Below are 12,500 nucleotides of genomic sequence, written 5' to 3'. Positions count from 1 at the left end.
CCTGCCCCCCCCCCCCCCCCCCCCCTGCTTGATACATACAGTGGGCCCTAGTACCGTGGCTCTAACGGTAGGGCACTGGGCGGCTACGTCGACGACCGACCCGGGTTCGATTTCGGCCTGGGTCCCTTTGCCGAACCTTCCCCATCTCTCTCTCTCTCCATTCGTTTCCTGTCCAATCTCTCACTGTCATATATAAACTAATAAAAGAAATACATACAGTGTACGTATTAAGGACACAATTCTGGCCCCCGCTCCTGTCTAGAGCCAGGGCAACTGAGCCATGTTGGCGGGCTTGGGCAGAGGAGCATCTTGTCACTAGGCAAGGCAGGCAGCCGCTTGGGGCCCACAGTCACTAGATGGTGAAAAACAGCTCAACTTCAAACTACAATAGCGGCAATTTGTTCTGAATCTTCATTCCTTTGGGTTTTTGCTTAGGGCCCCCATTGACACTAGGATCGCCTCTGGGCTTGGGTACAGAGTCCAGAGTACACACACAGAGTCACCAGAGCTGTTGCTAGGAGGTTCAGCCCAGACAGAGGAGGTTATCCACCCCCCACATCTTATGAAGCTGCGGTACGATACTGTACATGCCTCCAGACAACAACCCCCTTCTTCCCTCTTTGCATATTGGCACAGCAGCTCTGGCGATTTTTGTTCCACAGGATGGACTCACTTATGCACACAGATGCACAGACGCACAGTGAGCCATTATGGGTTATTTTACAGTAAAAGGACGATTTTCGTATCACATATGCTGGCGTTTTCCCCCGCAGAGCTGCGCGGTTGGCCCACATGCAAGTTCAAGCCACCCCGAAGCGAAGCCACGGAGGAAGGAGAACACAGCAGAGATCCATTACCCTCCCAGGGCCGATGGAGGGGAAGGAAGGGCAGGAGGATGAGGGGCAGTATAGGGGGAAGAAGGGGAGGATGATGAGGGGCAAAATAGGGGAAGGAAGGGCAGGAGGATGAGGGGCAGTAGAAGGGGGGGAGGAGGGGGAGGATCATGAGGGGCAGTAGAGGGGGGGAGGAGGGGGAGGGAGAGGAGGAGAAGTATATGGGAGGAGGAGGGGGTGGATGATGAGGAGAGCAGTATAAGGGGTGTTTGGGATGATGAGAGGAGGTATAGAGGATTTTGGGTTGTTCATTTGGGGGCTGGGGGGGTTGAGGGAGGTGGACAGTGCACGCTACTTACCATGTTTCTAAAGATGAGGTTCCATCCATCGAAGGGAGCGGAGGAGAAGGAAGGGGAGGATGATGAGGGGGATGATTGTGGAGGTTGGGGGTTCAGTATAGGAGGCGGTTTAGGGGTGTTTGGGGGGTGGGGTGGGGTGGGGTGGGGTGGGGGGGGATTTGTTGGACACAACTGAAGGTGAAGTTCCAGATGAGAATGAACGGAAGTTTAGTAGGCGTTGAGTTGAGGTGCTCAGGCGGTTGGGTAAGTGGGCATGTCACTTATCGTGGAGGAAGGGAGGTATTGGGGGGGTTGAGGTTGCAGACGTCGAAGGGGATAGAGGAGTAGAGAAGTAAGGGGAAAATGAGCTGAGATATAGGGGGAGGTTTGGGGTGTTTAGGTGGGGAGAGGGGGGGGTAATAGGTTGATCGGCAGTGGCCGTGGGCAAAGAACAATTTGGAGCACCACCACCCCCAAAATAATTGATGATGTATAAATGCAGGAAAAGGAATACCGTAATGCGACGACGAGACGAGGCCCCTGAATGGACGAGATCCCTGGGTAATTGCCCGACCTTGCTCAATGCAAAAACCGCCTGTGGTGATCGAGTGGGTGTGGGGTGGGTGGCCACATTGCCACTTACTGTGTTTCGGAACATGAGGTTTGGGAGGTTTGGGGTGTTTGGGGGCAAGGGGGGCGGGGGTCCATATGGGGTGATCAGGGGCGGAGCTACAGAGAGGGCAGGCAGGGCATTTGCCCCAAGGCCCGGGGCACTCCACCCTTGCATTGGTGGTGGGGGCCCTATTGTGACCTTGGCAGGCCGTATAGGACCCCCTATAAGTGTTTTGCCCTGGGGCCCTGCTGTGTGCAGTTGTCCCGCCACTGGGGGGGTGATCGAGTGGGTGTGGGGTTGGTGGGGCACGTGGTGGCCGCCACTTACCGTGTTTCTGAAGATGAGGTTCCAGCCGTCGAAGGGGATGTTGAGGGGGTCCCACTCCACCTCCACCGTGGTCTCCCGCACCGACTTAAACTTCAGGCCCTCGGGCTGCGGCAGATCTGTCACGGGATTAAAGCCCTCGCTGTGACTACAAGAGCATTCACTCAACAACAACCACCATAATCATCACCACCCACCAGTGTTTGCATGTGCAGCTCCACAGCTAAGCTCATAGAGTTTTGAGTGTAAAAGGGTGAAACCTCAACCCCACCACCACCCACCTGGCAGTTTCTATGAAGAATATTGCTAACATAAAAAAATATTAGTTTACTCAACAAATGTAGTGAGAAGTACATCATCTGGCGACCTTTTAAATCACCTCTTTTTACATTGATAGCGTCTTTATAAGGGAAATAGACATATCCAGAATTAGCTTGGTGTCATCTTGGACGCCATTTTGAAAATTAAATCTTTTACTAGATTTTTATTGTTATTAAGTACACCTAATAGATGTATCAACATTTCGGATGTTTTTTTAGGGGTTTGTGTGCTTTATTTTCATAGATTTACTCGCCTACTAAAAGACCATTCACTCAACAACCACCCCCACCACCAAGACCAGTGTTTGCATGTGCTCTAGATCTCAGCTCATTGAATTTTGAATGTAAAACGATGAAACCTCTGTGGGCTTGGAACAAATAAATTTTGAAACATTTCACAGTGTCTCAAACTGCTCGAATCTAATGTCATTTTCACCGAGTAATTTGACGCACTGCTTGTATAAAAAAAGAAAACGTTATTAATCAATTTTTGCTATGACCTGGTGATTTTCAGCAACGAGGCTACATGCAATCTTTTGACATAATTACTCAACACAACAGCTCTAGAAACCCTTGACAATAATATATGAAGTTTTCATTTCACTTTTGATTGTTTTTTTTAATGTAATCCTCCACATAATTACTCTTCTAATTACAGTTCTAGAAACCCCTGGCTGTAGTGTACACATTTATTTATTATACTTTTATTTATTAGACCCTTAATGCACGTAGCCTGGTCCTGACCATCCCATAATACTACCATTTCCATTTCGTGTAGTGCGGAGCTAAGTGTCTTGGCGGAAGTATGTAGGATGGCGCGCGAGGCTATAATGCACGCACTTGGAACGCTATAATAGTCACTGAAAAGCCTTTACCGTAGTACAACACCACTATGGCAGTACACAGGGCTTTGGTAAGTGACACATTACAACATGGTCATTGGCATTCTGGTAACAGATCATTTGTAACAGGGGCTGTGTTTTACTGGGTTAAACTATTCATTTAACTATTTTAATTAATTATTTTGTTTTCCTTCTGTTCCCGGGCACCTCCCCCTTGCCCTAGCAAGTGTATTCCCCTAACAACACTCCCCCACCCCTCCCCCCCCCCCCCCCCACCTCTCCTCAGAGCATGGCTACCCCCCCCAACCCCCCCCCCTCCTCAGAGCATGAGCATGGCTAATCAGTTGTTGTTGTCTTCTGGTAGTGGAGACAGATGAAAGGAGGATTGCCTGTGTCGCCATATGCTAGCTGGCGCATTTAACTCGTGGGGGGTGGAGACACAAGGGCCGTGTGTGTGTGTGCGGTAGGGGGTGTTATGCCTCAAGGTAAGACTTGTTAATCGGACTATTTGAATTAATGAAAATGGGTTTGAACTTTGCTTTGTTTTCTAGCTTAGCTTATACAAATCCAGCTTGAATTTTACTATTCCTAAATCCCTCGCACTCGAAAATCTACCCCCGACACCCACACCTTCATCAATCATGCTGTCTGTGACCAACAAAAGGCTGAAAGTGCCTGGTTTAGTAACTCTTAATATTGAGCGAGAGAGAGAGAGAAAGAGAGAGAGAGAGAGAGAGAGAGAGAGAGAGAGAGAGAGACAGAGAGAGAGAGGTTTAAAAAGTCCTTTATTGGACCAAAGATTCAAATTGTTTCAAAGCCGTCAGAACATCATCATTTTTTAAGCAAAGCAAAGAAAAACAAAAACAAAACTAAACCAGTTCCCTCCTTACAGCCTCAACACCAAGCTCTCCTCCTCATCCACCTCACACAACATTCCTCCCAATCCCCAAATTCCCCCTCCAAAAAAAAGAGAGAGAGAGAGAGGGAGAGAGAGAGAGAGAGAGAGAGAGAGAGAGAGAGAGAGAGAGACAGAGAGAGAGAGAGACAGAGAGAGACAGAGAGAGAGAGAGAGAGAGAGAGAGAGAGAGGAGAAATGCCTAAAGCCCTCTAGTGACTATGACCATTAGGCCGGCCGCACACCGGCTCAGACAAAGTGCACTTTTACTTCCGACAGAATTCGGACCCTCAAACCCAATTTCACACGAACATTGCATTGATAGTCAATGGGCAGGGCCCGGCCGACAAAATAGAACTTGTCTCTAATTGCTATCCAACATCGGCGAATGTCCGTGGACATGGGCACCAGTGTGCGTGGTTCTATTGAAAACAATGGGATCGAATTTTTGCTTAGCAGTGCTCAGCACTTTGTCGGAGCCGGTGTGCGGAAGCCCTCATTATTTCATACTGCACTTTTGAGCCCTGCCTGGTAGGGCACTGCACTGTCACGCCGGCACCCTGGACCCAGAGATTCTTTAAGTATATAGAGATATGCCAACATAATGGGTTTCTATGGGCACCTAACATGACCAGGTTTCGGTCTGCCTAAAGGGGCGTGTCATAATACTCCTAGCATTGAATAGAACAGTCCTTAGGTCTGCCTAGGGCTGTCTAAAGGGGGATTTTCCCCTCCTCCCCCTTGCAATAATAGAACCCGGAAACAATGGGGCAATGGAACCTCTCTCTCTCTACTCTCTCTGCCGGGCCAGAGTCAAACCTGGGTCCCCAGCGTAGCATAGAATAGCTTTTGCCGATTCTTCCCCGACACTCATTTCCTGCCTCTCTCTCACTACTAAGGTACAGAAGCCCTAAAAAAACGCACTTACGGGTGGCAATGGGCGCTGGTGGGCAAACTAATCCTTCTTAGAGAGAGAGAAAAAGAGAGAGAGAGAGAGAGAGAGAGAGATATAGAGAGGGGGGAGAGGGAGAGAAAAAGAGAAAGAAATGCCAGCCCAAGGCTCTCTTCTGACAATGACCATTATTACTCGCACTTACGGGTGGCGACGCGGGCGCTGACGGGCAAGCTCATCTTAGAGACAGTCAGAGAGAGAGAGAGAGAGAGAGAGAGAGAGAGAATTCCACAAAGGTCTATATTTATTATAGCCATTATTCAGGTACACTTGACTTACGGGTGGCGACGCGGGCGCTGACGGGCAAGCTCATCTTGTTGTTGAGCACGGCGTAGACGCTGATGAGGTATTCTATGCCGGGCTCCAGCTCGCGGATGGTGGCCGTCCGGACGTCTCCGGAGACGCGCATGTCCAGCTCCAGGCCGCCGAGCGCCGTGGGCACGTATGTGACGAGGTACTCGGTCACCAGCATCTCGTTCACCCAGGACACGTCCACCGTCTCAGGGTCCACCTCCACTACCGTCAGGTCACGTGGTGGGCTGACTGTCAATCAATCAATCAGGCGGAGGACAACCATCACATACTGTATATGCGATTAGAATTTTGCCAAAATGTTGAGTTCTGACGGTAGGGACACATAGGAGGCGAAGCGAGCGAAACGAAGCGAAGAGAGGCGAAATTCAACCGTCATCAGGTCGTCGCAGCGAATCAAATGGAATGGAACAGTTATGTTGTTGATTTGATTGGGCCGCGGCAGGGGAATTTGCTCCTCATTTGCATAATATTAAACTTTCTTTAATAATTTAGCTTCACTTCGCTCCTGTTCACTTGCATTCGCTTGCCTTCGCCTCTCTCATAGGAATGAATGGCGAAGTTGGCTTCGCTTGGCCAAATTTGCGTCTATGTGTCCCTACCGTTACTATTTGCGGGATTTTTAACACAGAGTTCTATGGGAGCTGTAGAATGTTCAAGAAAAAAATCTAGAAGAACCGGGAGAAAATCCTTACTCCTCAAAGGGTTAAAAAGATAGCAATAGCAAGTGTTGGGCAGAAATGGGATTGAGACATTGAGAACTGGATGGAAACCCAATTATGTCACATGATTAATTTAATTTGAAAATAGAGCAATTACTGTATCTAGGATATAAGAAAATGTCTTCTCAGAGGATAAACTATTTCATGACAAACGTCGGTTTGTGCTTACTGTTACACCTTCAAGTCCCTCGGGTGGCTGACTGTCTAATCAGATTATAAAAAAGCAATAAAAAGCAATACTGTAGTAGGTGTTGGCCAGATTGTGTGCTTCCCATAACTGGATTGAGAATTTGAGAAATGGATTAGTAAGGATTGTTTGATGAAAAATACATTTGATCAGGAAGATTACGAATTGTGCATTGCTGGTGCTTTCCTGACTTTGTTCAATGCGTCTCTCTCCCTATATGATTTCAGACTGGTTTTTTTCAAGCACATGCTTTTGTGGACTATAATATAATCTGAAAATGTGAATATTGCAACTTTAAGGAAGCGCAAGTGTGTAGTATGTAAACACCGCAGGATTATCTATTCAATTTAATGAGTAGGATTTAAGTCGAATTACTGTTAGAGCAACAAGAATAAAGTCTGTAGCACCAGCCTCCATTTGTCTTTTTTATATGACATTTCAGGCATATTAAAGGGGTATGCCACTATTTTGGGGCTTAATACAGTTAAAATCGTTGGCCAGGCTTTATAAAGGTGGTAAGTGTTTTATTTTTCATGTAAGACGTTGTCTTGCTTAAGACAAGTTAAAAGAGGGAGCATGTCACTAAGCTAGTGAAAGTCAATGGATGCGTGTAGCATGCTACAATGCTACACGGATCCATTGACTTTCACTAGCTTAGCGACATATTCTCTTTAAAAAGAGAAACAGGAGCCTGTTGTTTACTTTACTTTCTCCAGCACCCAATGGTATTGAGACAGATGAGCTTCCTTTTTCGTAGCCCCGCCCCTTACCAGGCACCGTCCTGCCACTGGGACGTTGTAATAGTCGCTGAAAAAAACGTAACACGTACCATTCCGCCACTGGCACGTTGTAATAGTCGCTGAAAAAGAAATGTAACTACCATAGCACTACACCACTATGACAGGGCACAGGGAATTTACAAGTATTAATACATTACGACTTAATGGCCATTGTCATTCTGGTAACAGCAATTTTATAACAGGGGATGTGTCTTAACCCACTGATGCCTAAGGCACCTGCGAAAAAGGGTGCTGAATTGCTGAGCCCTTTTTAAGAAAAGCTGCCCTCAGCCTATAAAAACCTAATATCTCTTTTGAAGCACATAAAAATATGCACTAAGTTGCATTTAAATGCTAAGACCCTCATCTTTCATTAGAATGTGTTCATTCATCTCAAACAAACAGACATTTTTGGTAAAGTTGTCTCAAATCTCATGTGCCTGAATGTTGCGTAATGAAGCTTCAGGCGCGAGGGTCAATGTTGCGCAATGCAACATCAGGCATCAATGAGTTAAGAGGCTAATTAGCTCCACTTACTGCTAGAGCAGTCGTCGCCGGTGAATCCCATGTCGCAGATGCACATTCCGTTCAGACAGTGGCCTTGGTCGTTGCAGTTGTCCGGGCAGGTGAGGACGGAGCAGTCGGCACCGGTGTAGCCCTCGAAGCACACGCACTTGCCGTTGGCGCAGTAGCCGCGGTCCAGGCAGTTGTTGGGGCAGGTCTTCTCGTTGCAGTCTTCGCCGGTGAACCCGCGGTTGCAGACGCACTTGCCGTTGACGCAACGCCCGCGGTTGTTGCAGTCGTTCAAGCAGGTCAGCACGTTGCAGTCCTTTCCTGTGAAGCCGGCGTCGCAGACGCACTTGCCGTCCACGCACCTACCGCGCCCGTGGCAGTCGTTGGGGCAGGTCTTGATGCTGCAGTCGTCGCCGGCGTAGCCCTGCTTGCAGATGCACTTGCCGTTGACGCAGCGGCCCAGGTTCATGCAGTTGTTGGGGCAGGAGCGATCCGAGCAGTCCTCGCCCTCCCAGCCGAAGTCGCAGACACACTCGCCGTTCACACACTGGCCCCTGTTGTTGCAGTTGCCAGGGCAGGTGACGACGCCGCAGTCGGGGCCCTCGAACCCGGGGTCGCAGATGCACATGCCGTTGAAGCAGTGGCCCCTCTGGTGGCAGTCCTTGGGGCAGGTGAGCTTGGAGCAGTCCTCGCCGCTGTAGCCGGCGTGGCACACGCACTTGCCGTCCACGCACACGCCGCGGTTGTTGCAGTTGCTGAGGCACGTCAACTCGCCGCAGTCCTCGCCGGTGAACCCTTCGTCGCACTCACACGTGCCGTTGTTGCAGCGGCCGCGGTCGTAGCAGTCGTTGGGGCAGATCAGCTCCGAGCAGTCGAAGCCCGTCCAGGGCTCGTCGCACACGCATTCGTCCTCCACGCAGCGCCCGCGTCCGAAGCAGTTGTTGGGGCAGTTGGTCTGCGTGCAGTCGTTGCCGACGAAGCCGTCCTCGCAGACGCAGGAGCCCTCGATGCACTCGCCGTAGTCGCCGCAGTCCACCTGGCACATCTCCAGGCTGCAGTCGTCACCCGAGTAGCCCTCGAAGCACTCGCACCTGAATTAATAAATCAATTCATTGATTAATGCTTTGAATGAATGAATGATTTCAATGAATCAATGTTTTGACTGAATGAATGAATGAATGAATGATTTCAATGAATCAATGTTTTGACTGAATGAATGAATGAACGAATGAATGAATGAATGATTTAAATGAATGAATGAATGAATGAATTAATTAATTCATTAATGGTTTAAATGAATGACTGATTTATTTGTCTTCACACCATCATGTTGACTTTCAATTACATGTCAAGAGAAAGTAGAACAGTATGAAGAAAAGGGTCCCCAAAAGAAGCTTAATATACGTAATCTTATAGGCCGAGGTTCAATGGTAGCCATCCATGTACTCCACCCAAAGATTTTGGCTCTGCACATTGTCTGGCAAAAGCCTCTAGCTCAGTTCTCTCAGTGTTTAGCCAATTAGCAAAAAGTTGAGAGTGGTGACGTAGAACTCACCCTCGAGCTCCGTTACTGATTGGTTAAGGTAACTATATTCACACTTTCGTTTTGTTATTTGTATGCTTTTGCGACGCTATAACTTTTCAGGCATGCTAATAAATCACAATATGGGTTTTAATTTGAGTTTGGAACTTCAATTAGTTTAAATGATAGAGTAAGATCAGATCATCTCCCATCGTCCAAGGAGACGGATTCCTCATGGCTTTTGCCAGACTGATTGACGAAGTCAAAAGTCGGCTATTCGCCCAGGCTAGTTCAATGGTACAGTAGGTAACCATATCTAGTACCTAGATCAGGGCTTGACACTGGCACAAGTCAACCGAAAAATGCTGGTAAAACTTGGCTGTGGCTAGTAATACTTTCAGTGTCACTAGCCAATTTGGCTGGCAGCTTATTCTTTGGTATGATATACGCATCATTGCCTATATTCTATTTGCCCCTTGTGTATCAATTGTTTGTATTTAAGTTTATGAAAAAGCTCAGTAACTCAGTTTCTATTTGCTTGATATACTTCCATGTATACACTCATCTTGCTTTAGCACCTCATTTTCTGAGGTTAGACGTACACTATCATGATTAAGAAAACAAAACAAAAAAACGATATAAAATCGGTGGCTAGTGGAATACCTGAATGGCTAGTGACTCGGGAAAACCACTAGCCACAGTGGATGAAAGGTTAATGTCAAGCCCTGACCTAGATGTGTGACGTTCATTATGTCTGATTGTTACAGTAAAACTTTTTTCTTTTACTTCAGACATCACAAAAACAGACCACTGTAGAGGGGAAAAATCATATCAAGGACAGCATCATATCAACGACCCTCTGATGAAGATGGAAGCTAACCTATACACCATCGAAACATGTCAGGTAAAAGATAAAACTTTTTTACATGTCTGAAGTAAAAGAACAAATGAGGTTTTAGCGCTCACTCGCACCTGCCATCCACGCAGCGACCCTGGTCCTGACAGTCGTTGGGGCACTCCGACTCGGAGCAGTTGACGCCCTTCCAGCCGGGCTCGCACACGCAGCTGCACGTCTCCACGCTGTAGTTGCCATGGCCACTGCAGTAGGGCCTGGATGTTATTTCTCCTGAGCGACAGACACAGACACAAGAGACAGACAAGCGATTAATGAGAGAGAAAAAAAAGTCAACCAGCCACCCACACACAGTCACACACAGTCACACATAGTCACACATAGTCACATACACACACACACACACACACACACACACACACACACACACACACACACACACACACACACACACACACACACACACACACACACACACACACACACACACACACACACACACACACACACACACACACACAGAGACCGGATGATGATTCACCACCCAAACAATTAACACGAGTAGCAAGGTTGAGACGATTTCATTTCCAACGCTGTACAGTAAGCTGACAAAAAGACAGGTGATCAAAGAGCATTAAACACTCAGGCAACCGCCACTGCCACTCCTCAATCTGCTGCAGATCAAAGAGGCTGACACCAGTGGCGGAACAATTGCACACAGGTCCCCAGGGCAAGACAATAGGGCCCCCTTTACAGCTTGCTCACAGCCAAGCTCACAATAGGGCCCCCACCACCAATACGGGAGGGCCCTGGGTCCAGGGGCAAGTGCCCTGCTTGCCCTTGCTATAGCTCCGCCCCTAGCTGACACACACAGATGCAAAAGCGACAAGCCCTTCCTCTCTCCCTCCCTCCCTCCCTTTTCTCCAGATCAAAGGCACGCAACGCAACGCTGCACAGGTGCTCCACCCTCCCTCCCTAAAGAGGCCGCCCGTTAAACCGCGACTCACCTGTCACCTGAGCTGCTATAGGACCGTATTAAGGCCCCATTAATGTGGTGCCCCTGGGCACTATAGCTCACAGACAGGTGCCCCCTTTATGGAAAGGTATTTGTTAAACTTGTGACAGTTGGTGCCCCCTCATCGCTCATAAATGGTTGTTGCTGTATAAAAGCGACAGGTGAGTATAATGTATAATGTAATAACGTGCAATGTAATGTGATTTTAGAGGCCCCGCAACTCACCTGGGCTCCACAGCAGTTCCTGGACTCGTAGCTACATGCTTTGCAGTTGATGATACTGGCTGGGGTGTTTCAGTGGTAATACACCTATTCATCTTTTGTATTATCTGTTATTCTGTATTTATTTGTGCGAAGCACATTCAGTTGCCTGTGTATGAAATGCACTATACAAATAAACTCGATTTGATTTGACGTCATTTGATTTGAGTGTCTCCCACTGCAATGCAGTGTACAAAGCAAAGGTTTTGCTTGGAATGTGGTGGGGAAATTACAATGGCAAATTGTCCTGGTATGCTATTTTTCCATTATATTTGTGAGAAAGTGGTGGCTACAAGCTAGGTTCATCTCAAAATTGCAATGGACATCCCCACCATCCCCACCTAAAACTAGTCGTTTTATTAGTGTAATGTTAGTGTAGCGTACAGGTTTGCTGAATGTAGTCTGCCTCTCTCCTCACCTGTGACCTGGGCTCCACAGCAGCTGCTAGAGCACTGGTCCCTGAGGCTGGACACCTCTGCTTCCTCTAATGTAGTGTTATACACCTCTATTAGTCTTAGTGTAATGTAATGTAATGTAATGAGTAGTGTACAGGTGTACAAGGGTAGTGTACAGGTATCTACTCTCCTCACCTGTGACCTGGGCTCCACAGCAGCTGCTTGAGCACTACTCTCTCAGGCTGGACACCTCTGTTATACACCTCTATTAGTCTTAGTGTAATGTAATGTAATGTAATGTAGCGTACAGGTTTGCTGAATGTAGTCTACTCTACTGTACTCACCTGTGACCTGGGCTCCACAGCAGCTGCTTGAGCACTGCTCTCTCAGGCTGGACACCTCGGCCTCCAGCATCTCCAGCCTCTTGAGCAGGTCCTTGAGCTCGGGCAGGTCCCGCTCGCAGCCGCACGCCTGCTTGGGGATGTTGATGCGGTGCGTGAAGACGATCTGGTTCTCCCCGTCTAGGGTGTGCTCCGTGTGCATCTCCGAGGGGCCCTTGCCCATGGGAGCGTCGTTGTGGGGAATCTTCACCTCCTCGGCTCCGGGGGCGTCCAGGTCGACGGAGCAGAGGGAGCTAGAGGGCACGTTGATGTTGTAGACGTGGTTGAAGACCACTGGCTGGTCGGGGTTGGGCAGGACGTCGCTGTCGCTGCTGCCGCCGATGCCTCCGATGCCGCTTCCCAAGGGGCTGAGGGCCTCGCGTCGGTGTCGGATGATCTTCCTCACCAGCCCGCCGTGACTGGCGTCCAGGAGGAGCACCAGCA

The 12,500-nt window shown here is 48.5% G+C and overlaps 1 protein-coding gene across 2 annotated transcripts in view; it reads right to left on the bottom strand.

The window, feature by feature from the left end:
- The window catches only part of tncb (tenascin Cb), a 102,424-nt gene that overhangs the window by 60,523 nt on the left and 29,401 nt on the right, over positions 1-12,500 (bottom strand). For both annotated transcript variants that reach the window (XM_063194827.1, XM_063194828.1), the window contains exons 2-6: positions 12,021-12,500; positions 10,125-10,278; positions 7,655-8,721; positions 5,397-5,660; positions 2,112-2,227 (exon numbers count right to left, since the gene is read on the bottom strand). The exon at positions 12,021-12,500 is cut by the window's right edge and continues 209 nt beyond it. In XM_063194827.1, coding sequence (XP_063050897.1) covers positions 2,112-2,227; positions 5,397-5,660; positions 7,655-8,721; positions 10,125-10,278; positions 12,021-12,500 — 2,081 coding nt within the window. The remainder of the gene's footprint in view (positions 1-2,111; positions 2,228-5,396; positions 5,661-7,654; positions 8,722-10,124; positions 10,279-12,020) is intronic.

The sequence above is a fragment of the Engraulis encrasicolus genome, chromosome 3 (assembly GCF_034702125.1).
Source record: "Engraulis encrasicolus isolate BLACKSEA-1 chromosome 3, IST_EnEncr_1.0, whole genome shotgun sequence".
In the NCBI taxonomy this organism is placed as follows: domain Eukaryota; kingdom Metazoa; phylum Chordata; class Actinopteri; order Clupeiformes; family Engraulidae; genus Engraulis; species Engraulis encrasicolus.
Note: the sequence above shows the minus strand (reverse complement) of the source record. Positions and strands in the feature narration are given on the sequence as shown.